The sequence below is a fragment of the Xiphophorus hellerii genome, chromosome 16 (assembly GCF_003331165.1).
Source record: "Xiphophorus hellerii strain 12219 chromosome 16, Xiphophorus_hellerii-4.1, whole genome shotgun sequence".
Classification (NCBI taxonomy): Eukaryota; Metazoa; Chordata; class Actinopteri; order Cyprinodontiformes; family Poeciliidae; genus Xiphophorus; species Xiphophorus hellerii.
Genome location: NC_045687.1, coordinates 23,090,068 through 23,117,721, shown reverse-complemented (window position 1 = coordinate 23,117,721; position 27,654 = coordinate 23,090,068). Strand labels below are relative to the sequence as shown.

General features: G+C 39.9%; 1 protein-coding gene across 9 annotated transcripts in view; it reads left to right on the top strand.

Moving 5' to 3' along the window:
- LOC116735819 (mucin-5AC-like) overlaps positions 1-27,438 on the top strand; it is a 39,786-nt gene extending 12,348 nt beyond the window's left edge. For 2 of the 9 annotated variants that reach the window (XM_032587940.1, XM_032587939.1), the window contains exons 2-13: positions 12,668-12,725; positions 13,457-13,522; positions 15,558-15,611; positions 15,727-15,801; positions 15,915-16,035; positions 17,558-17,581; positions 17,740-17,781; positions 20,518-21,579; positions 23,807-23,830; positions 24,344-24,376; positions 24,465-24,577; positions 26,502-27,438. In XM_032587940.1, coding sequence (XP_032443831.1) covers positions 12,675-12,725; positions 13,457-13,522; positions 15,558-15,611; positions 15,727-15,801; positions 15,915-16,035; positions 17,558-17,581; positions 17,740-17,781; positions 20,518-21,579; positions 23,807-23,830; positions 24,344-24,376; positions 24,465-24,577; positions 26,502-26,618 — 1,782 coding nt within the window. In that variant the 5' untranslated portion in view covers positions 12,668-12,674 and the 3' untranslated portion in view covers positions 26,619-27,438. Of the gene's footprint in view, positions 1-12,667; positions 12,726-13,456; positions 13,523-15,557; positions 15,612-15,726; positions 15,802-15,914; positions 17,582-17,739; positions 17,782-20,517; positions 21,580-23,806; positions 23,831-24,343; positions 24,377-24,464; positions 24,578-26,501 lie in introns of those variants that run through there. The other 7 variants (XM_032587942.1, XM_032587946.1, XM_032587943.1 and 4 more) reach the window with 7 other exon arrangements.
- The last annotated feature ends 216 nt before the right edge of the window (positions 27,439-27,654 follow it).

Below are 27,654 nucleotides of genomic sequence, written 5' to 3'. Positions count from 1 at the left end.
TAGTTGGGTTTTTTGTCTGACACTTCACAACTTTGCTCCACTGATTTTTTCATCACAAAGTGAAAATATGACTGCAATCTGACTAAATACCAAAACGTTTTAGGGCCATGAATACTTTTGGAAATTGGACTATGCCTTTGTTGCATTTCAAGCTGTTTGAAATTTGCTGAGAGCAAACAATTACAAACTAATGAACATCAACATTCAGGACTGAACTTAATGACTCTCCATAAAGTGCAGCAGATGCAGGAGGTGTACTGCACCGCTCACGCGATGCCATAATGATTCTGCCACGGCAACTTTGTGATGTTTGACGTTATGTAACGAAACCTTCCCACGTTATCGGGGAAACCGTGTTCCAGCCACCTGGTCTTTGTTGGATTGAACCTGAATTAACTCTGCTAAACGTTGCGTATTTTGCATGGAGGTTCGCGCACAGCGGCCACAACATCGGCGCCTCTTTTTCTAGAGAAACTAAAATCACATGAACTAGCGAAGCTTGTTGAACGTTTCGGGACGTTTTTCCAGATTTTGATGGATCGATCCCTCATGATACTAAAGACTTCTGAGGGGTTTTTGTTGTAATTTTTCAACCTTTGACCCGCTCGTCGGCAGTGTGAGGAATTCACTTAGCTACTTGTTAGCAATGTTTTTTGTTCCATCTTAGCAATGCAACGATTTAGAAAACTGAAGTAATAATTGGAAGATTGTCAAACACAGATGACGTGTACTGATGACTTTAACAATGACACAGTGTCTGTTATTGGTTTTCACAGCTGTTGACCGTATGAATTGTTTATGTTTTTTTATGTTTTCACATTGTAAAGCACTTTGAACTCCAATGTTGCTGAAATGAGCTCTACTATCAAACCTGGTTGAACATTTTTAGCAGTTTGAGCAGAGGTCGCACTAGACCTTTTTTGTTGTACTTCATTTTGACTGACCGCATAAGTCAGTCAAAATGAACTGACTTATGCAGTTCAGAAGTCAGTTCATTTATGAACTGCATAAATGAACTGACTCACTGCACATGTTACAGTCTAATTAATGTTACATTTCTGAACCAGACGCTCCAAAGCGTCCTGTCCATAACTCTTCAGCACGCTGTCAGCTCCCGGTCAGCAAGACGCATTTAGTTCAGTTTCCATGAGATGATATTCAGAAAGGATTAGTTATTGATTGATTTTAGTTGCCTCTGTGATGAATTCTTTGTGTAAAGTCTATAATGTCTGCCCATGTGCACCAGTCTAGGGTGTGAATTATAACCTGTCAAAATGACGGACAAGCTTCAAATTTTTCCGTCATTTAAAAATAAATAAATAAACAAAAAGGTCAAATACAGAAAATATTCCATTAACGTGACCCCTGAGTTTGAGGCAAACTCCTGAAAATAGTCTTATGAACACTTTTTACTGGAATTATTTTTTTCTTTACTAACATCACTGGGCTCTGCATATTATTTTGTGAGCCCGATTTATAGTGCGAGCTGTTATTAAAAAATGAGGATCATTAAATGCTAGCTTTGGACAAAACCTTTGGATCCTTCCTCTTTTCCTTTTGCCCGGGATCGAGCGGCGTTCTCCATGAGCGACCCGCAACCGCGTGCTGCTAAAACGAAACAACAACAAAACGTGTTGACGTCACAGATCACGGAGTTTAATCTCATACAAAGCAATCGACAACAAAGCTGCAGAGGTACAGAGATATACATTTTATACAGACAAGAGAACAGACAACACGAAACACAAAAGACAGACAAAGGCGCCCAAAATGTGGAGGAAAAGATGAAAAAACCTCTCTTGCTGGCTTGCTGACCTGTACTTTTTAATGAAAGAGGTGTTTCCCTATTTAATATATGCAGTCAAGGCGTTCCGTTCTTTGACCAATTAGAAACTTAGAAACTCCCGGAAACTCCCCTTCTTTACAGCTCCGATGTCTGGTTTTTATCTAACCACTTCGTGCCCATCTCCGTCCGACCTGGCCGAGAGGCGCCAAGAAGTCTGTTCCCCCTTTTCGGAATGCAAATTTATTGCTCTGTCTTCAGCGGGGGAGGCAAAAAGGCCCTGCTTTGTCTGCTGAATTCCCAACTGCTCAACAGAAACTATTCCAAATAAGAGTGTTGGCTATAACTGTTACACATGTCGTAGATTAACTGTATCAAGCATTAAAAATAATCATTTTTCTTTAACACTGTGTTATGATTTTACTGGAGTTCCTGAAGGTAATTTACCGGATTGGATTTTTGTTGGTCTCCTTGTCTGACCTCTGTGACCTTTTAGCTACTGGAGGACAGTAGAACGTCAAATTGAAATCATTACGCAGAACCGAACTAACAAGGGGCCTCAGCAGCTCCATGCAGGGCGTCATTGAACATTGATGGAAAAATAAAAAGATGAATATGTCATCTCCTCAGTTTTCCACTTACATAACCATTGCTGGGAATGGTAGTAAAGGTGCTGCTTATTACACATAGCTGCTGGTCCCTTTCAAGCTGGACAGGTCTGACCTCACATATGGTGCTTTTATGGTCAATGAGCATTTGTCATATTTTCTCTTTCACTCAGTGGGCCAACAAAAAGAAGGGAGACATTCATAAGATCATTTATTAAAACTGTGGACTCGCACAGTTTTCCTAGTACAGTTGAAGCCAGTTACATGTCAGTCAAAGCTTCAGTAGGCAACTTTTACAAAAGTATGTATTTTTATTTATTTCAAAATTTGTTATAAACTTGTCACTCCGCTGCTCAGTCAAAAGCAGCCAATCAGAGCCAGGAGGCGGGTCTTAGCGACGACAATCAGTGCTTCTAGATGTGCGGGGAAATGGCCTAATCGTTACAGGAAATCTGTTTATCTGCTGTCGTCGGTGGCTACGCTAACTAGTGCTAGCATTTGTGGAAGGACTTGTTGTGGTGAAGCTGCTGACTTCTTATCTGTGGCCTTTAAAACAATTTAGTAGTGAGATAATATCTGAAAGTAAGTAATTAAAAAATTTTCAAAATTGAAAATATAAACACCAATCAAACATTTTAAAAGTCAGGCATCCCTGACAGTGAAAACACATTTAATATGTTATATAAATAGCTTTCCAGGAACTGAACAAATGATTTGGTTAATTCTACTTAACTTAAAACAAGAAAGGTTTGATCTCATTTAACTTTGAACAGTGAGGAAAAAAAATGTCCAATTTTTTATTTATTTATTTATTTTTTATTGTATTCACTGTAAATAATATCTGGTTCCAACTGTGTTATCACAGCAAGCGATCGGAGCCCTAGCTCTGGACATCCTCTGGAGTTGTTTACTTTGGTTTAGTTTAGTTTACTTTAGCCCTGGGAGGAGAGTGTGGACACTTTGTTGTCATTCTGGTTTGTTTTCCTCCTTTGACCCTGAATCCAGGTCACACATCTGTAATTAGACAGAGCAGATCATGTTTGAGTCCAGGAGAATGTCGTCTGGAAAGCGCTAGCAGGATGGTTACGATACAGAAAGTATTCAGACCCTCTTTACACTTTTCACTCTTCATTTCATTTCAGCCATTTGCTAAAGTCAAAAAAAGTTCATATCATTTCTCATGGATGTACACTCAGCATCCCGAAAAAACAGAAATGTAGAAATCTTTGCACATTTACTAAAAAAAGGAAAAACTGAAATGTCACACGGTCACAAGTATTGACACTCTTTGCTGTAACGCTCATATTTTTTTTTGATCAAGGTCTTTTTATTATTTTTTACATACACCACACACACACACAAAACAAAACAAAAAAAAAAAAAAGGACTAACAAAATATACAACAAAAAATCCCTCCCAACCCTCCTCTCCTATACCGGATCTACTACCCCAACAAGAATACACCTTTTATTCATACATCAGCCGATACAAAGCACAGGTTTGCACACAAAAAACCAATATTTGACCTTTACACAAAGTTATCTGCCGAAATATTCCCGACATAAGATATAAATGGCTGCCAGATGTCAAAGAATTTGTTTACAGATCCCCTAACAGTATATCTGATCTTCTCTAAATGAATGTAAGACATAACTTCTCTTAACCAATGTCCATATATTGGAGGATGTGGATCCTTCCATCGAAGAAGAATGAGTCTTCTAGCCAGTAGAGAACAGAAAGCTAACACAGTCCTCTGATGTTTGCTGAAGGAGGACTCTGCTGGAGCCACCCCAAAGAGAGAGATGAGTGGTGATGGACAGACAGTTTGTCCAAATATTCCTGAAAAAGTGTCAAAAATGCCTTGCCAATATCTGTGTAACTTTGGACAAGACCAGAATGTATGTAAAAGTGTGGCTGGAGATTGTTTACAACGATCACACGTCGGATCCAAGTCCCTTTTGAATTTGCACAATCTGTCCTTAGACCAGTGTAGACGATGTACTACCTTGAATTGAACTATAACATGTTTCAGACATATTGAGGACGAATAAATATTTTGAATAATTTTTTGCCAAACTGTGTCTGATATGGACTCCTCCAAGTCCATCTCCCACTTGACCCTCAAGGAATCTAAATTGGTATCATTAAATGAACTGAGCAGAGAATAGACTCTACTCATAGAGCGTCTTGTTACAGACTTGCACATCAAAACCTCATCAACAAGAGAAGTTAGTGGATGTAAAGGAAAACATCCAGAGTTTGACATTACAAAATGTCTCAATTGTAAATACCTGAAAAACTGTGACTTGTGAATGTCAAATTTCTGTGTGAGCTGTTCGAATGAGGCAAACTTATTATCTATATAAAGATCATTTAGAGAAGTTATTCCCTTTAAACTCCAGGCATTAAAAACAGAATCCATTAGTGAAGGAGCAAACATGTGATTATTTGATACTGGAGCAGATATTAATAATTCCGTACTTTTAAACATCCTCCTGCACTGATTCCAGATTTTTATTGTGTGAGTTATAACCGGATTAGAAGTATAAGTTGAGATTGGTTGATTAAACGGTAACCGGGAGCAGAGTAGAGCAGAAAGAGAGCTAGCCGTAACTGAATTCCTCTCTAAAGTCACCCAAGTGGGAGCAGGATTGTCCTCTCTCAACCAGTACAGTAAGGCTCTAATATTAGCCGCCCAGTAATAATATAGGAAATTGGGGAGTGACAAGCCACCAAGACCATGGGGTAGCTGTAGCATCTTACAGCCTATTCGCGGGTGCTTTTTATTCCAAATAAATGACGACAACTCACTATTTAATTTTGTAAAGAAAGTCTTGGTGAGAAACACTGGCACGCTCTGAAATAGATAAAGTAATTTAGGCAGTATTGCCATTTTGATTATATTGATTCTACCTCCCAAGGATAGAGGCAGAGATGCCCATGTAGTGATGTCTTTCCTAAGGTTCACCAGGAGAGGCAGATAGTTTGCTGTATAAAGATCTTTATGACTATGAGTAATCCAGATACCAAGGTATTTAAATTTAGCAGGGCTAATTTTGAAAGGAACTGGACCCATATGCTGCACTTCCATTGGAGTCACAGGCATCAATTCACTTTTTTGAAGGTTAACCTTATAGCCAGAAATGTTTCCAAACTTTTGAAGTAAAATAAGTAACTCAGGAATACTTGATAAGGGATCTGAAATATAAAGAAGTGTATCATCAGCGTATAGGGAAACTTTATGTTCAGTGCCAAACCGATTAATACCTTTAATTTTGGGGCTGTTTCGCAAAGCCACTGCAAGTGGTTCAATTGCAATTGCGAATAAAAGTGGCGAGAGTGGGCATCCCTGCCTCGTCCCACGTTTCAATTCAAAATAACTGGATAGATTACTGTTAGTGCGTACTGCTGCCATTGGCAAGGTATATATCAACTTCACCCATGAAACAAATTTAGGACCGAAGTTAAACATCACCAAGGTCTTAAATAGATAGTTCCATTCCACCCGGTCAAACGCTTTCTCAGCGTCCAGCGAGATTAAAATTTCTTTACAGTTGTGACTGGGCGGGGCAGAAGTATACAACACATTAAATAGCCGCCTGATATTAAAGAAGGATTGACGATTTTTAATAAAACCAGTCTGGTCAGGTGAAACAATTGTAGGGATAATCCGTTCGACTCGTTTTGCCAACATCTTTGTGAGAATTTTAACATCAGTGTTTAATAACGATATTGGACGGTATGAACTGCAGCTCAAGGGGTCTTTATCCTTCTTTAAAAGCAGTGAAATTACAGCCTGACGCATAGACAGCGGCAATAAATGTGTGGCCAGGGACTCCTCAAAAACTGATAGCAACAGGGGAGAGAGTAAATCCAAAAATTTCTTAAAAAATTCTGCCGGGAAACCGTCTGGTCCTGGAGATTTTCCATTTTGCATATTTTTAATTGCAGAGTTAATCTCAGCTAAAGAAAAATTTCTTTCCAATTCGTTAGATAGATCAGAACTTAGTGAAGGGATTTTAATATCTTTAAAAAAATCATCCAATTCAGTTGGGTTAAGTGAGGCTTCAGAGGTATACAGAGATTGGTAAAATTTGCTGAAACATAGACTAATTCCAGCATCCTCACAACATTTTACACCATGATCATCATTTATCGCTGAGATATCCTGTTTAGCTGAACGTTGCCGTAGCTGCTGCGCAAGAAGGCGTCCAGCCCTCTCACCATGCTCATAATAGCCACACCTAGATTTGGATAATAAATATTCGGCCTGTTGGGTAGATAAGATGTTAAACTCTGTCTGAAGTAATACACGTTTCTGAAGAGAGTCTTGTGTAAAAGTATGGGAGCATTCCCTATCTAATTGTAGAATCTGATCTGTTAACAATTTTAGCCGTTCGATACCTTTCTTCTTTTTGTTTGCACAGTAAGAAATGATTTGACCTCTCAGGTAAGCCTTTAATGACTCCCAAACAGTGCTAAGTGGCATCCCAGGAGTCCGATTAATATCAATAAAAAACTTAATTTCAGAAGTAAGCATGTCGACGAAGTTTTCGTCAGATAAAAGTATGGGATTAAGTCGCCAAGGACGATAAACTGATTGCATAACAGGAATGTTCAGTTTCATTATGAGCGGACTATGGTCAGAAACGACTATAGCTCCATAATTACATTCGCTCACTAAAGGTAAAATCCGTTTATCGAGGAGAAAATAATCAATCCGGGAATAGCTCTTATGAACAGGGGAAAAAAACGAATACCGTCTTAGGGTCGGATTTCGAAAACGCCATACGTCAACCACTCCATAAGTGTTAAGAAATGAATTAATTGACTGGGCAGATTTGGAGAGAGAGATCCTTCCCACTGTACTACGATCAAGGGATGATAGCACACAGTTCACATCTCCTCCAATTATAAGATTATGTGTTGAAATATTAGGTAAATTTGAAAAGAGCGTGTTAAAAAATGTTTGATCATCCCAATTTGGAGCATATACCGAGACTAAAATAACTGGAAGTGCATACAGTTTTCCAACCACAATAACATAGCGTCCAGCAGCGTCCGTTTTAACACTGGATGCCGTGAATTGCACCTGTTTACCAACTAAGATGGCTACCCCTCTCGATTTAGATTGGAAATTAGACTGAAACACCTGACCAGACCATCGCCTACATAGATTTACACTGTCTGCTTTACACAAATGGGTCTCCTGCAAGAAAGAAATATTAGCATCAAGTTGTCTTAAATGTGTCATAACTTTCCTAAATTTCACTGGACCATTAAGGGATTTCACATTCCAACTCACACAATTAACTGGGTGACTGTTGATGAACCTATTAGTATTAGGACTGCTCATGAATGGTCAATCAGATGTAGTACAGTATCCACAAACCATCACAAAAAGGTAACCTGACAGAAGGCATACTCAAAACAAATAGATCCAGTATAGTCCCACCCCTCTCTCCTGAATAACCACGGAGAACCCAACAAACAAAAAATTCACACATTTGTGCTTGTACTGGGGAACTTAACTCCCTGCCTGGGCTCCCGCCAAAGCTAAATAACAGTAATAATAAAAAAAAAAAAAAAAACAACAAACAAACAAAAAAAAAAAAAACAAAAAAAAAAAAACAAAAACAAAAAAAAAACAAAAAAAAAGGGTTCCCCTACTTTAAAATATTAATGTCGTTTATGCTCCTTGCTGCATTGATACAGTAAATGCATCACTAACCAAGATCTGAACAGACCCCCTGCGAAACCCTCATACATAGAACACAAAAGAAGAATGTTGTCCCTCAGAATAGAGTCGAAAATTAAATCAAGATATAGCACGGGACATAATGTCGGAAGGTTCCGTACAACCTGAAATAATGGAGCGATGGGGATTGGACCTGCAGTTAACGTCGGTCCTCGCTGGCCGTCGCTGAGATGATTTTCTTTTTAACGTAATCCATTGCTTTATTGGCATCCAAAAACTCCTTGTCTTCTTCCCCATGAGAAATGCGGAGCCTAGCAGGAAAAAGCAGGCCGTAACGAACATCTCGTCGGTTGCGAAGAAGCCTCCTCACCTCCGAAAACGCCGCCCGAGCCCCGGCCACAGCCGCTGTATAATCAGATGTGATGATAATCGGTGCCTCCTTGAAGCGAAGAGGGCCGCGGCTCCGGGCCCGACGTAATATTTCCACACATTCTTGATAATAGTGCAGCTTAGCGACAATAACCCGCGGCTTATCGCCTGACTTGCTCCCACTGCCAGTGCGATGAACTCGGTCAATCAGTGGCGCTTTGTCCATCTGTAGCACCTCTGCTAGCAATTTAGCCACTGCTGCCGTGGAGCTGGATTCTGGCGTCTCGGGAGCCCCAATGATCCGCAAGTTGCACCTTCTCATGCGCCCTTCCATATCGTCACACTTCTTTTTGAGCCCATCAACTTCTTCTTTCAACTCCAACACAGTGGTGCGTAGAGTAACAACCTCATTGGACCAGGTTGACAAGCCGTCTTCTACCTCTTTGACGCTTTGTTTAACGTGGTCTAGGTCGGCACGAAGTAGCATTGTGCCGTTAGCCACTTCCGCTCTCACCGCTTGTAGCTCTCCTTTAATAAAAGTGAACTCTTCAGCCAAAGCCTCTTTTATTTCGGATTTAATCACAGCTGAGATATCGGTTTTTATAGCGGCAAGAATGTCAGACTTCAAGGAGAGTGCGTCCGCCTCGCCGCGGGAAGGGGAAGGAGGTGCTGAGCTTCCGGCTTTAGCAGTAATCTGCTCCGAGGCGGTATCGGGCCTAGCAGCCGCAAAGCTAGAATGTTTGCCTTTCCTCAAGTTTGTCGCCATTCTTCTACTCTTCCAGGCAAGAATCACTTAGAGGTCGAGTCCGGACAGACCTAATACTCAGAACAGCAAGGACATTTAGTAGAGAACCATAAACTAAAGAGGTTGAAGCGGGAGCCCACGCGAGGCACGTCTTACTCCTCTTCCGCCATCTCCCCCGTAACGCTCATATTTAACTCACATGCTTCCCATTTCTTTTGATCCTCACTGAGATGGTTCTACTTTAATTCATCTGATTGGACTTGATTATGAAACACACACACACATGTCTATACAAGACCTCACAGCTCGCAAATGAGAATCCTTCATGAGGTGGAAGGAACTGCCCAAGGACTCAGAGACAGAACTGTGGCAAGGATTACAAAAGATCTGGACAAGGCTCCAAAAGAATTTCTGCAGAACTCCAGGTTCCTAGGAACACAGTGACCTCCATGGTCCTTACATGGAGGTAGTTTGTTACGAACAGAACTCTTTCTAGACCCGGTCTTCCAGTTAACTGAGCAATCGTGGGAGAAGAAGCCAAAGGTCACTGTGGCTGAGCTCCAGAGACGCAGCAGAGAGATGGAAGAAAGTTCCTCAACTATCACTGCAGCCGTCCACCAGACGGGGCTTTATGGCAGAGAGGCCTGATGGAAGCTTCTCCTCAGTGCCAGACGGATGAAAACCTGCATAGTTTGATAAATAACACATGAAAAACTCCCAGACTGAGAGATAAAATTATCTGGTCTGATGAAACCAAGATTGAACTTTTTGGCAATTATTCCATGCGGCATGTGTGGAGAGAACCAGGCACTGCTTTTCTGCAGGGACAGGATGACTGGTTGCAAGTCCAGAGAGATCCTGGAAGAAAAGCTCTTCCAAAGTGCTCAGGATGTCAGATTGGACCGAAGGTTCTCCTTCCAATAAGATGGTGACCCAAAACACACAGCTACAATAACAAAGGAGTGGCTTCAGAAGAACTCTGAGACCATCCTTGACTGGCCAATGTTTACCATCCAACCTGATGGAACTGGAGAGGATCTGAAGGAAGAGGCAGAGGATTCCCAAATCCAGGTGTGGAAAACTTGTTGCATCATTCCCAACAAGTACCAGCTCTAAAGGTGCTTCTACTCAACACTCAGCAAAGGGTCGGACTCCTTATGACCGTGTGATGTTTCAGTTTTTCTTTTTTAGTAAGTGTGCAAAAATTTCTACATTTCTGTTTCTCTATCCAGATGGGATGCTGAGTGTGCATTTTCTGTGAAATAATATAAACTCTTTTGATTTTCGCAAATGGCTGCAGAGGAAAAATGTAAAGGGGTCTGAATGCTTCCCGTACGCTCTGCGAATCTTGAACGGTGTAAAGCATGTTCAACTTTCACCTGGACTCACCACGGGCTGTCTTGCTTAAACACTCGTTCTGATGCGTCTTCATGGGAATCATCATGCTTAGATTACAGAAAGCCATCGAGGCGCTCCAGCCCCAGGCGGAGACGGGATGTCCTCCGATCAACTTTGGGTCTGGTTCACGGGCGAGCTGCGATAGTTACATAATAACGTCCTCAAGTCTGACAGTTGAATTGTTGAGGTGCTGTCGGATACCGTGGGAATCGCAACAACTGCAAAATACCTGAAACATTATGCGGCTCAACAGCAGATGCCCTCGAGCTTTATTCCCAGTTCAATAGGCAAGAAAACATTCCAAGGGTTGTTTGGGAGCTTTAATTCTTGGTTCTGTGGAGTTATTATCCTCCGTCAAAAGATGTTTGTTTGGTGCGAGGTGTGGAGTACGCAATTTATCTGCCGAGGAATCTGTGATCGAGCTGAAGGTCTCTTGAGGAAAACGGTGGAATTCCTTCAGTCACACCTCCTGAGTCTGGTTTGGCCTTTGTGAAATGCAGAAAGCCAGGATGAACCGATGGCGCCATGCCAAGCCTGGCTTTATCTCTCACTCTGGGTTTTGTGAAACAGTCCTCTGCTATGTTTCACCGTTGACATTTTTTAATTTTTTTTGTCCAAAAGAGAAGTTCCTTTAATCTCAGCAAGACATGAACCATGAGGTATTCAGCGGGAGACGGGTTATTGATGGAGTGATGAGTGGAGCCACATGCTGCAGGTACAGGTTGTTGAGTAGACCGAGTGAACAAAGACACAGGAGTCGTCTGCAAAGACAGCAGAGGAGAAGAGATGTATAAATAGCAGCTGCTTTTCCACAGATAGAGTTGCTCAATTTGACCCTTCGGAAATAAATCTGCTTAATGGAAACACAGCAATTTTGAATAAACCTATTTTTTTTAATCAAAAGTTTGCCGCTGGTAGGAGGTGTATTTTTTTTGTTTGTGTTTTTTTTTGCCGTAATGAAATTGATTTATTTTGCAAAACTGCAGTGGAAACTCTTTCTCCACATCACAGGAGTCACGTGATCAACAAACTACAAACAAAACAGGAAGTAGTTGGAGGATTAAGGCGTATGATTTTAATTGTCCTTGTCATTTAAAACAAACGGGCAATTTTGAAATTGCGTTTTTGCCTTTGTTTTTTTTTGTAAGGGAATGCTGACTGAACTTTGTGCACAGCTGTCATGGAGATGAAGCTTCAGCATGACAGAATGCTAGAACAAAAAACCATCAAAGGCAAAAACGATCCAAGACCCTGACATTTACGGTTGACTGGAAATTAAACTGTCAACAAAATAAACGGTTTTCTATTTTACTACCCTCTATGACACTTGTAATCTATCTTCTGGTGCTCTGTGAGACCTGCAAGGTCTTCATATCACGCAGTCTGTACAAAATAGCAACTTTAAGGGATTGACTGCAGTGAAATCTGAACTGAAACCGAATCAAACGTATTTTTGGTGGAACCATGAAAAGGATCTGGTCTAACCATTATCGCAAACGCCACATTTGCTTATGGTTTATAATCCTCTTGGATTTAAGTGCTCTTCTCTTTGATGGTTAAAAACACACACAATCACTAACAGTCACAGTATAGCACACACAATTACCCTCAAACACACACAGGGTAGGTAGCAAGATCATACAGCGGCACTGTAAGATCTGGCTACTGTATGATGCATTTAAATGCATCGTACATTAAATGTACGTTCACTGAAGCGTGCACTTCAGTGAACGATCACGACATTCCTGTGTGATCGTTCTGAAAACCTTTCTGTCAAGTGTGTGTCCGGCGTCTGGATGAAGCTTTGTTATCGCCGCTTTTGTTTTTCATCAGTCTTTGGCGAAGCTCAGTGACAAACTGGCCGTCTCTATTTTAGCATCAAACGTGTACAAATATTTGTGGGTTTTATTAAAGATGTGAGGAAGGACTGTTGAGCACAGATGTTGTTTGTGACATTGAATACCAGAAAAGAACTTCTCATTTCACCCTAATACAACCGCATTACATGGTTCCACCTTGGGATTGGTTACTAAAGTTTTCTTCATTTGTGTCTTCTCTCATCACAGAGTAAACATGGATTGTCACGGTAACAGAATGGCGTCCTGCTGCCTTCTCTTGTTCTTTGTAAGTATTACTTGTTTAGTCGTGCCACCCTGGCTGTCTTCAAAGATGACTTGTGATGTAGATGTGCCACGTCATCTCTGATGATGTCAGATTGTTTTACTTTCCTCCTTTTCCTTTAACTTCATCGGATGCATGTTGGTATTTTGAGTTGAGAAGTTAAATAAAGTTCTGAAACCAAGACTGCTCCAAGCTGGTAATCGTCCAGAAATGATGACAGCCTGCAACAAATATGTATGTTTTATTCTATCACCATCATTTTTACTGATACGTAGTAAAACAAGCTAAAGCCAGTTTGGTAGAATGTGATGCTGTCGACTAAGTCAACCCAGTTGGCCGTTGGCTTATTCGCAATTTGTGTTGACAAATTATTGGACAGCTGTACCTAATAAAGTGGACGGGGAATGTATGCTAAGAAGAGTGAACATAAAACGCAAAAATAACTGAAGAACAAAACGTAACTAAGCGATAAACTAGACCAGAATTCTTAATACGAATAGAAAAATTCAACTTTGAGGTCATTTTGATGGCCATCTTGAAAAATGGAAGCCATCTTTGATTGTCAACTTGGGCGGGTTTGAAAAGGACCTCAATGTATCAACATGTCACATTTTGTGCTTCAGTTTAATACACATGCACATAAATACAGCTACTCATTTTTTCACCATTGTTATAGAATGCAAGAAACAAAAATTTTATAGTCAAAATAATAACTTTGCTTTACATTTTTGTAGGTCTTTTTAAAACTCATCAGCCTGTCAGAGGAGGGGTGTTATGATAATTTCTCCAGAGATCAATGGGTATGTCAATCTCCGTTTATTTATTTATTCATTTATTTATTTTTTAGGCAAATGCTGTCAGTTGTATAATATACTGAAAATCCTTTCTATCTGTAATATGTATGTGAAACTCACAACAGACGAGTGTTCATTTGTACTCAGAATGGATCAATAGCACTGAGTGATCACAAGCATTTTTAATTGTTTATCTCAGTTGTTTTGGCTTCCAGTTTGTCAGATACAAAAAATTAATCCTCCATAAGTTAAAGTTGAATGTTTAGTCAGTCAAATGTAGCAATCAAGTGTTTGCATCATATTAAATTTCATTCTTGTCAGATATGTGCAGGAGCCCCGCCCCTTTTATTCCTGATGTCCCGAGTGCCCTTTATGAATTATTATTATTATTTTATTTTAAGCTGTGTGTCAGGAGGCCTGCTTGTGCCCCTCAACAATAATATTTAGCCAAATCTAATAATTTAGCAAAATAAATGAGTCTGGCTAAAAACATAGATCTGATGTTGAAGAAAACTGTCTCTATTTTTTGTAATTGTCCTTGTAATAACGGGAAAACCCTCCTCGGCCCTGAACACAGAAATGCTTCGGCTGCAGAGAAAACTTCTGACTTTAACTTTATCAGGCTGTTCCAGTGCTGGAGTAAATGCAGCCTGAGTCGGTTCCACTGCCGTGGGTCAGAACCAGATATCCTGATAGAAAGAAACGGTGCCACATGCTCACAGTTGGCTCTTTGCTTCTCCTTAACGTTAGTACCAGGCGGTTCGCACCGCTGGCGGGAATCTGGGCTGGAGGTTCACGGCTGTGGATAGAAGTTGCTGCAGAACCTCAACTGTTGAAGAAAGATTCAGCTCATAGCATCTGGAGTTCACAAAATATCACAAAATAATGTGATATTCACAAAATATCATATACATCAGAGAAAATACTGTAGCAGTAATTAGAACTTTAGATTAAAGCCAAACATGCCACAATGAAATGAATTCCTGGTAGATTCCAGCAGAGATGCTCAGCGGCTCTTCATGCAGGGCCGGCCCAAGGTAATTTGGGGCCATGGGCAGAATCATGATTTAGGCATCAGCATCACTAACAGTGTTAAATGTAGATTTAGTGAAGACTACACCATACTGTAACCATGGTAACACAACAATCAAACTATCAAGATGATTCTTTGCACTTTTACAAAGTAAACTCCTAATTCAATCCTAAATGCATCATTTATTTGTTTTTTTTTATTTATTTTCTGCTGAATGCATTAAATAATATTTAATAGCACTGCCATTCTCAATAAATGAATGCTACAGGTTTAGATCTATGGTCTCTTTTACAATTCAACCATTTATAAGGGCCCCTCAATGTCTGGAGGGGCTCCTGAATGGCCCCTATCAGCTGCTACCGAGTTTTATTTACCTTGATATTTCTGTCTAGATCTCAGAGGAGCTAAAATCAAAAAATGATGTAGAGTTAACCCGTCTGAGCTTTTTGATCTATAAATCAGTCTGCAGCCAAGTTGTTCTAGAGGTTAAACAGATATTATTAGGGCTTATTTATTGCAATAGCGGCAAATTTGCTTATTTCATAACTTTATAACCTTTGACCTTCTCTCCTCTGGTCTGTTTAACAGCTACAGTCTCAGATCAGCTCAGCCCTCCAGGACTGTCAGCAGCAGAAACAGAAACTTTATATCTGTTGGGGAAAATATAGACTAGATTTGTCTTGCATTGTTCCCACATGATGGCAATGATATAGTAGGATCCAATTAAATTCTTGATTGATATGGGTTGTTGCTATGTTGTTGTACGGTGTTTTAAGATCTTGTTCAATGTGCCCCTTTTTAATTTGAGCCCCCGCCCCTCCAAAGGTCTCTGCACGGCCCTGTTTCTTCTAACCTCTTAGTGGAAAAATAGTAATACTGATAAAACAAAGATTTTTTTTATATAGTAGTTCATTGCTCACAGCTTTGGTTATAATGATCTGCATATGATGCAACTGAAAGGATTAACTGTAAATATTGTCTCTCTATCTTGTTTTGTGCTTATTTTAGAATGGCACAGACGTGACTGATCTGATTACCCTAATAAATGACACCGACCCCCAGGTAACGTAATGATGCAATAATTACCTTTGAGAATCTGAGTCATTCTGTACGTTTCAATGAGTTGCACATTTACCTACATTTGAAAGAGTGTGCATTTATCTGTTCATTTTTGCAGAAAATCCTAAGGTGCACAATCTGGAAAAACAGACAACGAAAATTATTTTATAACATCACTAGTTGCTTTAATGACGTGAGTAGTGAGTGCGTTTCTTAGACATCTCAGAATTTCAATGGCAGTGTCTTTTTCTTGTCTTGTTTTTTCCACCTGTTGATGTTTTTGATCATGTTTTTCTTTGTTTATAGGGTCTGGAGGAGATGTGTAATCAGGCAACTGAAGGGAACCACACAATGTATATGTTCCACTTCAGGTGTTTGTTTGCCAAACTAGAAGACGTAGATTACACTAATGAACACCTAAACAAAAGTAAGAAACAATGACGCCTAACAATTGTGCCTTATCATTTAAGCCACACAGTGAGATCAAATCAGAGAGAGCTCAGGTTGTGGCGTTAACACAGCAAATGTGTTCATGTGAACTGATTCAGTCCACAACCATTAAGCCCAGAATTATTCATACCTCTGTTCTTTTCAGTTCACATCTATTTCTCCAGAATAGAAGTGAAATTCATGGTTTAGAATAGTGAAGCCAAAGTTTCCTTGCAGATCTCCAAGATAATCTGTGAATGGGGGAGAGAAGAAGTAGACCTTCCAATAAATATTATTATTTATTGAGAACAAATGATTTGATTGGATGCTTTTATTGGACCGTTTGTGGAGATGCTGAGATCAGCAGCTCTGATAGGAAAACCAGTTATTGTGTCATATAGGGGAAATAGTAGTTAAGTGGGAAAAGGTGCACCGATCAGACTGGATCAGAACGGATTTTAGATAAAGAACTGAAGATGGATGGAAGTAAATACAGAGAAATCCTGAAAGAAAACCTTTGAAAGTGTCAGGATCCCGGGTTGTTGAGTTGTTTTGGTAGTTTGATTTGATTCTAGCTTCATTATTATTTTGTGTTTTTATCTTGGTTAGATCTGCCTTGTTCCTGTTTCCCTTTAGTTCAGTTCTTTCTAGTTATGTTTATTTCTCATTATAGTTATTCTTTGCTACTCTAGTTTTATGATGTTTCTTCAGTGTTAGATCTATTTCCTGTTCCTCTGTGTACTCTCCCTCGCCCCCTGTGCCACTCTCTCAGTGCCTCTCAGTCAGCCTTCTGCTCTCCACTCACACCTGTAATCATGTAGCTAATCATCCTAGATCTTTTGTTCAGCATTCTAGCACTTCATTCTCGGTCGCTCCTCGCCTGCTCCTTTTGTCTACTTCCGTCACTTCCTGGTTCCACCTCATGTTCTTCGTGTGTTTTCTTGCCTTAATTTTCTTTGGATTCATTATTTGTTTTTTGCCTTTGCTCCTGTGTTTTTTGTTTGTATTTTTCTTGTAAGTTTTTCTACCTCACCTTTATTTTTCTTTGAATCACGATTCAGTCAATATTCAGTTTCCTCCTCCGTCTCTGCGTTTGGGTCCTACGTTTAGCACCGCATTATAACATTTCCTTTGTGGTTTTTATTAATTTATTTCATAGGAAGAACCTTGTGCCAGTTTGGCACATAAAACTCCAATAAAACACACTGATGTTTGTGATTCTAACACAATATGGGAAGGTTTGGCCTTGTGGCAGTTTGGGAGCCTTTGTCTTTTACTATTTCACTGTCATGAGAAAACTGCTGACAGTCGGCCTTTACTTTCAAACACATGTTTGCTAAGAAGGTATACACAACAATGTGTTAAATTTGACTTTGTATGCAAGTGAGGTACTTGCAGAGTGTAGTCTGTTGGTCATAGTGCATTACAGCAATTATTTAAAGACAATCATTGCTTTCATTGTAAATAAATGATTTTTAATTGTAATATCAATCATTAATATTCATATTTCTCATTTTCAGTCTTTGGAGATTGTCAGAACTTCAGTGAGTATTTCATTTTGGTATTAGTGCACCACAGTGCACACTTAAGCTTTTATTGTTTTTCCTAATGTGGACTGTAGTGTCTTCTGTTCTTTGACAATTGCACATATATTTTTATTGTGCAGCTTTTCTAAGTAAACTAACCATGCTGTATGTTTCAGGTTCTGGGATCCAAACTTTGGAATGGCTGTGGAGAATTTCAGGTATTAAGTTTTAGCATCTTCATTTAGTTCAGTGTTTTACCTCCTATGTTCGGATTTTAATATTACTTCATGTTTTGGGAACTACAAGTGGAAATGAGCTTTTAGGCTCTAACCTGGTGCAGTAAATAAATTCATTCATTCATTCAAGCACAACAAAATCTAAATTGTAATTGCAATTTTAGAAAGTCAGCAATGACGCTTTTTATTCATGACTACTTTACAAACTCTATCTCACTGATTTTAGAAATTGAATGAATGAAAATGAATTGAATTTATTTAATTGTGGCTCATTTCATTCAAAATAAACAAAACAACGGGGCGTGCTGTGGTGGCGCAGGGGGTTAGCATGCCCCACGTTTGGATGCCTCAGTCCTTGATACGGACGTCGCGGGTTCGACTCCCGGTCCTGGCGACCTTTGCCGCATGTCCTTCCACCCTCTTTCCTGTCTAAATACTGTCGCAAAAAAAAAAAGAGCCACTAGTGCCGCAAAAACTCTTCGGAAAAAACCCCCCATTTTACTCATTTTTTTATTCCATTAACTAATTTGTTCACTATTTCTCCACTGACTGCTTAATTTTTCCTCATTTGTTGATGTTTTTTCCTGGGGTTTTTTTAAGCATTAAATTTGTTCACAGGCCTTCAATAGTCACTGAAACACCGATCAGGCATAACAGTATCATCATTGTTGGTAATTAGGAATTACTCTGCGTCTCTCCTGACAAAATGCTATGCCAGGGAAATCTCTATTAAAAATTGACATAAAAGTCAGTTTGATAACTCTATCAGAGCCCCTAAAATGTTTTTAAAAATAATTTTGAACTTGTTCACCAAAGGAAATGTGAACATTGTGAAAATCCAGCTTTTGTTTTGAGTCTCTGAAAACTCTCCTAGCTAGAACCCACAATAACAACATAAACAATAGCTTCTTTTTCTTTTTCAGCAAATGTTCATAGAAATAAAAATAAAGTAGGAAGTCAAGTATTGGCATTCTTTCCTGGAGGCTCAAAAACTCAGTTGTTCCCTGTTTCCACTCAGTTGAGATTTTTCCACTGCTTATTCGGAGTCCAGCTTGAAAAGACCCACGGCTGGGACAAACTGCTAAGCCAAAGGACTGCAGAGGCAGCGTTGACTCAAGGCATAACTCAGACACAAGATATTGATTTCTGCTGCTTTCCTTCTTTGGTAAATGGAGGCAATTTGGAACCACCAGGAAATTTCCTGGAGCTGAATGATCGTAGGAAGAGGGTCTTATCCAGAGAGGTATCCAAAAACCACATGCTCACTTACGTAATGGTAACCAGCTCTGCAGCAATCCGTTAATTGGATATGGTTACCAGATGGAAGACAGTAAAAGGGACATGGCAGGCACCACTGCTAACTGTCTGTTGAAATGAGCTCTGACTCTGGGTCTCCAATTTCTGGTCACTATTTTATATCCTTTGACGTAACACCTGGCTTGTTATCTGATTTAGGTTTTTGTCCCTTTTGTCCCAGACTTTAAAGGGAATCAAATAGTTCCATGAAACTAAACATGGCTGATGTGAATGCACTGTGAAATTATGATGTCTTTAAGCTATTTGCCCAAGTCCAGGTGATGATTTCAAAACCTTGTTAGCTTCTGAAAGGTCAACTGGTTGTGATGCATTGTGTGGCTGAAGCAGAACCAAAGTGCAGACGGACCTAAACAAACTGACAGGAGGACACAAGGAGAGCAGGATCAGACTTGATGTAAGAGAAGGAATCAGCAATGAACTACAGAAACCAGAGAGTTTAGTCACCAAGGAATCAGGTGACAATCAATCGAATGTTGAACAGCTGTGGAGAAGTGCAAGTTGGCAGACTGAGGGAAGGACACTAATTACACACAGAACACAGAGGGAGCTGAAGACTACCAATCATTCCAGAGAATAACTAATATGGAAAGGCGGGAAGGGTCTTGGCAGGAGGGCCTGAAACCAAAAATACCCCAGAAAAAAACTGAGTTTAGGCAGGAAACTCAGAGGTCATTCCTAGAACCATGCCTCAGATCAAGCTGGATAGAGCAAAGGAGACTAAGACTCCGATGCTGAAATTCCAAGGATTTTCAGTGGATGAAGTGTGGGAGGCGACCAGTACACTAGTGGTGGAGAGGTCCAGAAGACCAGTGGCAGTGTAGGAGCGCTGGAGGCTGGCACAAGACTGCAGGAGCTAACGGAAAGCCTCATCTGGAGAACAACCAGGAGGCTGGGATAACTCACAGAGAGTCTTGTCTGTAGATTAACTGGAGAAAAAGGATTTAGAAAGCCACAGAGGATCTCTGGAGTCCTGTTCACTGAACTCCAAAGACGTCCTGTGGACTGTGGTCACTGAACCCACAGAGAATCCCAGGAGGTCACTCTTTTGCCAGCCACTTTTACATTTGGAGGACAAAGGAAGAAGCTTTCGAACCCAAACACCAAACTGTGAAGTTTGGGATTGACAGGGTCATGATGTGAGGTTGTCTGGGTTACTTTCATCATCATCATAATCATTATCATCATTATCATCATCATCAGTAAAAACAGTGTAGTACCAGGCTGTCAGTGTGTGAAAACTTACTGTTAAGAGTTTGTTACAGCTATGATGTTTGTTAAAGCTAATCCTGACTTTTATGTGGTTCAGTGTACCTTTAATTTTTAGACAAATTTTGTATTTGAATCTTTATCATTTACTCTCCGCTCATATCTTAGAACTTACTGAAATGTTTGTAATTTTAGATGGAACATCTGCAGGAGCCACATCAACATCTCCAACAACCATGTCCACATTACCTCCGACCACTACATCGACAATATCTACCCCTACCATATCAACGTCACCTAACAAAGCTTCATTGACAACAAATTCAACAACCACGTCAACGTCACCTAAGACAATTACATCGACAGCATCTCCCACAACTATGTCAGTGTCACTTGGCACAACTACATCGACAGCATCTCCAACAACTACGTCAACGTCAGGTAGGACTACTACGTTGACAACATCTTCAACAACCATGTACGCATTAACTCCGATCACTACATCAGCAATATCTACCCCGACTATATCAATGTCACTTGGCACAACTACATCAACAGCATCTCCAACAACTACGTCAACGTCAGTTAGGACAACTACGTTAACATCTTCACCAACCATGTCCGCATTAACTCCGACCACTACATCAGCAATATCTACCCCGACTATATCAATGTCACCTAACACAACTTCATTGACAACAAATTCAACAACCACGTCAACGTCACCTAAGACAATTACATCGACAGCATCTCCCACAACTATGTCAATGTCACTTGGCACAACTACATCGACAGCATCTCCCACAACTATGTCAATGTCACTTGGCACAACTACATCGACAGCATCTCCAACAACTACGTCAACGTCAGGTAGGACTACTATGTTGACAACATCTTCACCAACCATGTCCGCATTAACTCCGACCACTACATCGACAATATCTACCCCGACTATATCAACGTCACGTAACACATCTTCATTGACAACATCTTCAACAACCACGTTAACGCCACCTAGAACAACTACATTGACAACATCCAGCCCAACTTCATCAGTGTCACATAGGACAACTATGTCGACAAGAACTACGTTAAAGTCACGTAGGACATCTACGTCAACAAGATCTCCGACAACTACGTCAAGATCATCTTTAACAACACAGTCAACAGTTAAAGGACAAACACAATTGTCAAATACAGCAACACCGCAGTCACCAATGGACGTTAAGCCTGGTTTGGCATGCCATTCCAGAAGTGGTAAGATTATCCACTTTATTTAGTCATTTCATTGCTGGAAAAGATTCTTTGATGATTTTTAATAACTGCAGCTCTGCATGCAAACTCTGCCTTTACCTTGTGACCAACACCGGCAGTCCAACTGGTTTATGGCTATGCAGCCACGTACACTACAGACACTACGTATTCTGACACCTTTCTATCCGGACCAGAATTAACTCCTTCAGCAATTATGGCAGCAAAACGTATGTGTCAATGGGCAGCATTTGTGACCCCAGCCTGTCACCAACTCACCACTGTTCTTTCCTTGGAACAGTTTCGATAGATAGTGACCTCTTCATGGCAGGAACCCCTCAGGAGAGCGGAGGTTTTGGAGATGTTCCCACCCCCTGTCACCTTGCTCACGCTTTCCCTGCTGCTAGCACGTCAACTTTGAGGAAAAAAATGTTCACCCTTTGCCTAAAAGAATGTGTCCCACCCAATGTGAAGTACCGAGACCTGATGAGTGTTATTCGCTTTATTTACAAGTGGTCATAATGTTATGCCTGATCACCCATTTCATCAAATTTTATTTTCTGATAGTTATCTGTAAATCTACTCAAAACAATCATCAGATTTGTCACAAAAAAAACTATACTCGTACAGCTACAAGAACAACAACAGGTTTCTTCTTTTTTATGTAAATGTTTGTCTCTTTTATGTTTCTAGTACATTTGACTAGTATTATTACAACTTAGGAGTACAATATTACTCCATGGATTAACTTGCCTAAAACACCTAAACTGAAAATATTAAATTTAGACTCTCAACATCAAACTAATATTTTCATTTATTTATTTAAGGTGTTATTAAACACTTTATCTTCTGTCATGCATCAAAGTATGATGTGATTTTGCCCATATTTACAAGACTTTGACTTTACAGAACGATAACTTAATGTAAATTGTAAATGACAACAAAGTACACTGTGCATCCAGAAAGTATTCAGAGAACTCCACTTTTTCCACATGTTGTTATGCGGAAATGTTATTCCAGAGGAACGTTTTTGAGTGTTCTGACATACAGGCGAGTGTCTGCCTTTTCAAGTTAAGTCCAGTCAATTGCAGTTGCCACAGTTGGACTCCATTTCAGTTTAGAAACAACTCAAGGTGGAAACAGCTCAATTTTGGCTAGTAGAGGCTGTGAATACTTAAGCAAGAAATCACATTAGCAGTTTCTATTTTTTAATACATTTGCAAAACACTCACAAAATATCCCACATTGGGGCTCTGTGGTGGCGCAGGGGTTGAACACAACCCACATGGGGAGGCCTTGGTCCTCAGCTTGGCCGACATGACCTTTGCCTTCCTTTTCTCTCGTTGTCTACTTTCCTGTCCTGGCACTTTTAGGTGGAGGCCACTAGAGCCATATATATATATATATATATACTCTCTCTCTATATGTGCAATCATAATGTGGTATTTGTGTGGCACTTAACCCCACTTAACATATCTACACAAAAATGAATTGATATTCTACTGAGGTCATTAAAGAAAAAAAAAATTGTTGTTGATCACTTGACTAGAGTGATGCAAAAAAAAAAAGAAATAAAAAAGTGCAATTTTACAGTGATTTCGATAGATGTATTCCTAGCGCAAAAAAAACGTTTTATTGAAAAAATTCTCGTGTCCCCAATCAGCAAATGTATTTTTGTCATTGTCATTTTGTCGTTTGTGCAATTTTATAACAATTGTGCAAAAATACTTTGCCATATTACCATATTTATTCAGCTGAGGTTGAACCCCCACCCCCCACCCCCCACAATTTCACAATTGTGGTTCTTCCATTAAATAAGAAATTGCCATACACGTCTGCCATACAAACATCATTAAATTAATAGTTCTCACTTAAAGCTGAAGTTCTTAAAATGTGTTCAGTTTTGTATATTACTTTGTTACCATAATTACCATAATTGCTTTTTAAGTCGACACTTGCCAACCCTCTCTGTGTGCACACAGCAGATGAATATATGGTTTTCCAATAGTGGAAAATCTATGTCCATATCCACGCCGCATGAGTTCCACCTTGCACATTTGTTGTGAACCGTACCCTAATTTTACTGAAAATGCCCAATAGAAGAGATGATTATGCACTTTTTCATTTCTTATTTTTCCACTGATTACATGTTATGCATAAATAGTTTAATAATGTCACTAATAAGCTTGCTTAAAATTCTAACATTATTGTTTTCTGTTTTTGTCATTTCCAGCGTCTGACGTGGGTCCGAGAAAAGGTAAGCTCTCAATGTTTTTGCAAAGAAAATAAAAAATAAAAGCACGAATTTAAACATCACTAGAACTGCTGTGGGTTTTTTTTCTTTCCTTTCTAGTAACTTTCATTTAAAAAAAAACCCAAAAACATATTGTATGTTTTCTGTCCGGGGAAAGTCGAATAGCTGTTTATGTTCTGTGAATTTATATGTAGTTAGTGGTTACGCCTTACACAATTGTTGTGAAAATTAAGCCAATTTTAGTTCAAAAGTCTAATAAAACAGAATATTTTCTCACTGCTAATTCTTCCTTTCTAATAGCTTGTGAAAAAGTATTTTTGGGAAGAAAATAAAAACAAGAAAAACACTAAATTAAGCGACGTCAATAAAACTGCGAGGGATCCTTTTTTTTTCTTACAATTTGCTGAATTTTATTTCGAAACGTATTGCATGATTTGTTTCCAGGGAAAGTCAAATATTCTATGAACTCTTTCGTAGCCTAGATGTGCTCATCATGCAAAATCTCTGTCTCCACAGACTCGTCAACAGAAACACCAGCACCACTCACAGGTAAGTGTTTTAGTCGCTGTTGCGTCTGCACGTACAGAACGGAGTCGATTTGCGTGACAACCCCTCTCCGATCTTTTCATGAAACCAGGGCAAAGCACCTCCATCCTGGTGTTGTTGATTCTGTCCATCACCGCTAACATCATGCAGTGGCTCAACTCTTTCCTGCAGAAGCGGAGACTCAAGAAGAAGCAGAAGCAGATGGTGAGCCTGAGCGCTGATCACCAACAAAAATCACACATTCATGCAGGAGTTCCCAAACGCTTCAGCCTGAGACCCAAAAATGAACAGTGAGACAGGTCGCCCCCTGCTGGCAGCCTAGCAATCCCTAAAAATACTTAGAATTATTTCCGTATTTTCATTTAAAAATCAATTTATAGAGTCAAATGATTAGATATTTCTTTTTTTTAAGAGTTAAAAGACATATTACTGTACAGAATTTAAAGAGACATGTAATTGTACATTTATTTATTTCATAGTTTATTTGGTTTTAGCTCTGCATACACCTGAGGGGTCATGTCATAAAGCCCCACCCCTTTGTGTGGGAGTCCCGCCCCAACTTTGGGAGCCTCTGCATTTATACAGCATGGTTGGTTTTGTTTGTTTTTTATGATTACCCTATTTAATTTGTTTCATTCGTTCTGCTGTTTTTACCCTATTGATAAAGGTTTTCTCCACAAACTCCAACTGAAACCCCATTTCGATCCTTCAGGACAAGAAGAAGGAATCGCTCTGCTCGGTTAAAACCTGCTTGCAGGCCCACAGAGTCGGCAAACAAAATGCTAAAATAATATCAAAAAGGTTCAAATGCAATAAAAATGAGTGTACCTCATCCCTCGAGTCTAGAAGAAGACTCGATTTTGAGTCAATAGGGCACATGGCTTGGAAGCTATTGAAAAATATATATATACTTTTTAATATTACAACTATTAAAAATATTGAGTATGACTTCAAAATTCACTAGAGAACAGTGCGTCTCGTGTAACAGCATGAATTTTGTGTCAGTTGGTCACAAGGCAAGAAATCTATTTTTACATTAGTTTCTTAGGAGTGCTTGGTTCGGAAATTTGTTGACAGTCCCTAAGTGAACCTCCGAGCGCTGGAGGAGGGAGCGGTAGAGAACGGCGGGCCGAAATGAGCGTTCATAAATCGGATCAACCTCAAACTCGGCGCCGCGGATATTGGAATATCCAACTTGAAAACAACTTCGCTGCGGTAGTTTTAACGGCACAAACCTGCACTGACGAAGCAGCCCACTTTGGTTTGTTTTGGAGCAAGATGGGCGGGGGAACTCTGGATGACCTAAAAAATATTTTTTAATATCTCAGAAACCAAAGCTGCACAAATGAAAATTTAACGGCACAAACGGAGCACTAACCGCTCAGACTGTCTGCTGGATTTTTTGACGTGTGTGGGGTGTCAGCTTCACTCAGCTGGCGGAGCCACCTGTTGGCCAGTCATTTGGCATGTAAGGCAATACATACTAGAGCTAAGGAAACTGATTCCTATTCCAACCTCTAACACTGCTGCTTTATGTAGCAGTCTGAGCTTGTTTATGTGCAGAGCCACATTAACATGCTGAGCTTGCTGAGCCACAAGGAGTTTCTTTCAAGGAGGGAACCATCTAGTGCCATATTTGAAACCAAAATAATCCAATAAAAGATTATAAAGGATGGAGAGCTGAGACTTCATGAGGCTGGCTGCTGCGGCTCCTACCGGTATTTGTTTTTCTTTCAAACTGCACATTTTTTTGGCGTACGAAATTATATAAATGAGAGGAATACATTTCCAAAACCTTAAACTAACAAACAGGCATGTCTAAACAGGGTTGGAGTTTAGCACGTTGTCGTATCTGTGATTATGTTTAATATACAAAAACAATGTTATTAAAACAAATTTCAATTAAAATGACTCAAAACATAGTTTTACAAAGACCTTTTCTCCTTTGAACTGTTTGGTGTTACATATCCGCAGTGGCTTATCTCATTGGAACTTTTACGCGTTTCATCAACAAACCTCGCTGCATCTTATTGAAGTTTTTACATGTCAGACTATAGAAAAAGTGCATAAGCCTGTCGCTTTTTAACACACTGACATTTCCTGTCTTTCCTCTTCTCTTCTCGTGCAGCCCGACGAATGCATCTCCCTGAACACCGACGAATGCATCTCCCTGAACCCGGACGCAGCGGCGGCCGAAAACAGCCCAGAGAAAAGCTTAAGTTACTCGAACGAAACTGTGAATTGAGGACCAAACTCAGGACCTCGTTTTGTCAAACTCTCCACGGGCAACTCTTTCCCTGCATGAACTGTTTCTAACAGAATGAATATATGAGCTTCTAAATCATTTTGTCCACCAAAAACAAACAAACAAAAAGGAAATCCAAGACATGAGAGAAGACGTTGCAGGAAGCTGCGTTGGTCACGGAGTCATCAATCGGAGGCTGACCTCCCGCAGCACAGGTCACATCACTCCATTCGACTGAATGCTGCTCCTCTGGAGCCGGCCTGAGGCATGTGTGTGTTTGTGTTCCTCCCATGATTCTCTGTTATGTGACCTGAAATAGTTACAGGGAGAAGAACCAATAACTGAAAGTAATGTTTGAGTGGAAACCTCAGGTGCATTGCACAGCGTTGCATTCACCGTGCAGTGAATGGTGAAAGTATTCAGACCTGTTGGAACGTTTTCCCGGCGTTGTTGTTGTGTGACTACCACAAACCGTAAACTATTTTATCTAACGGGAATTTATCTTTCACACCAGCACAGAGAAGAATTCACTTGGTTTACACGGAAAGCCGTTAAGACTGATCAGTGCTGAAGTTCTGAGAAATATTCTCGACTGGAAGGTAAACCTTCGTTGTCGTCTCAAGTCTTTTACAGCCTCCCAAAAGTTGTCAGGACTGATTGCATGTAATGAGCTCCAGTCTCTAACCCTGTCACGATAACAAATGTTGCTGAGCGATTCATTGTTTCCAAAATTATTGTGATAAACGATAATATTGTTTGAAGACCTTTTTACACTGATTTAATGGAAATGATGTAATAACGCATGCGATTTCCTGCCAAAGATATACACTTTATTTTCAAAAGAATATTTAACACTGGAACTGATAAACAAAATAAACAAAACAACCAAAAACAAAAATAAAATGGATTCTCAGTCTCCATTAACAAAACATGTACTAGAATAAGACTAAACAACATAAAGCCAAAGTGGAAATAAATACTGCATTCAACCAAAAGAGTGCAGATTATGAAGTCTGTATATTATGTTGCCCTCCAG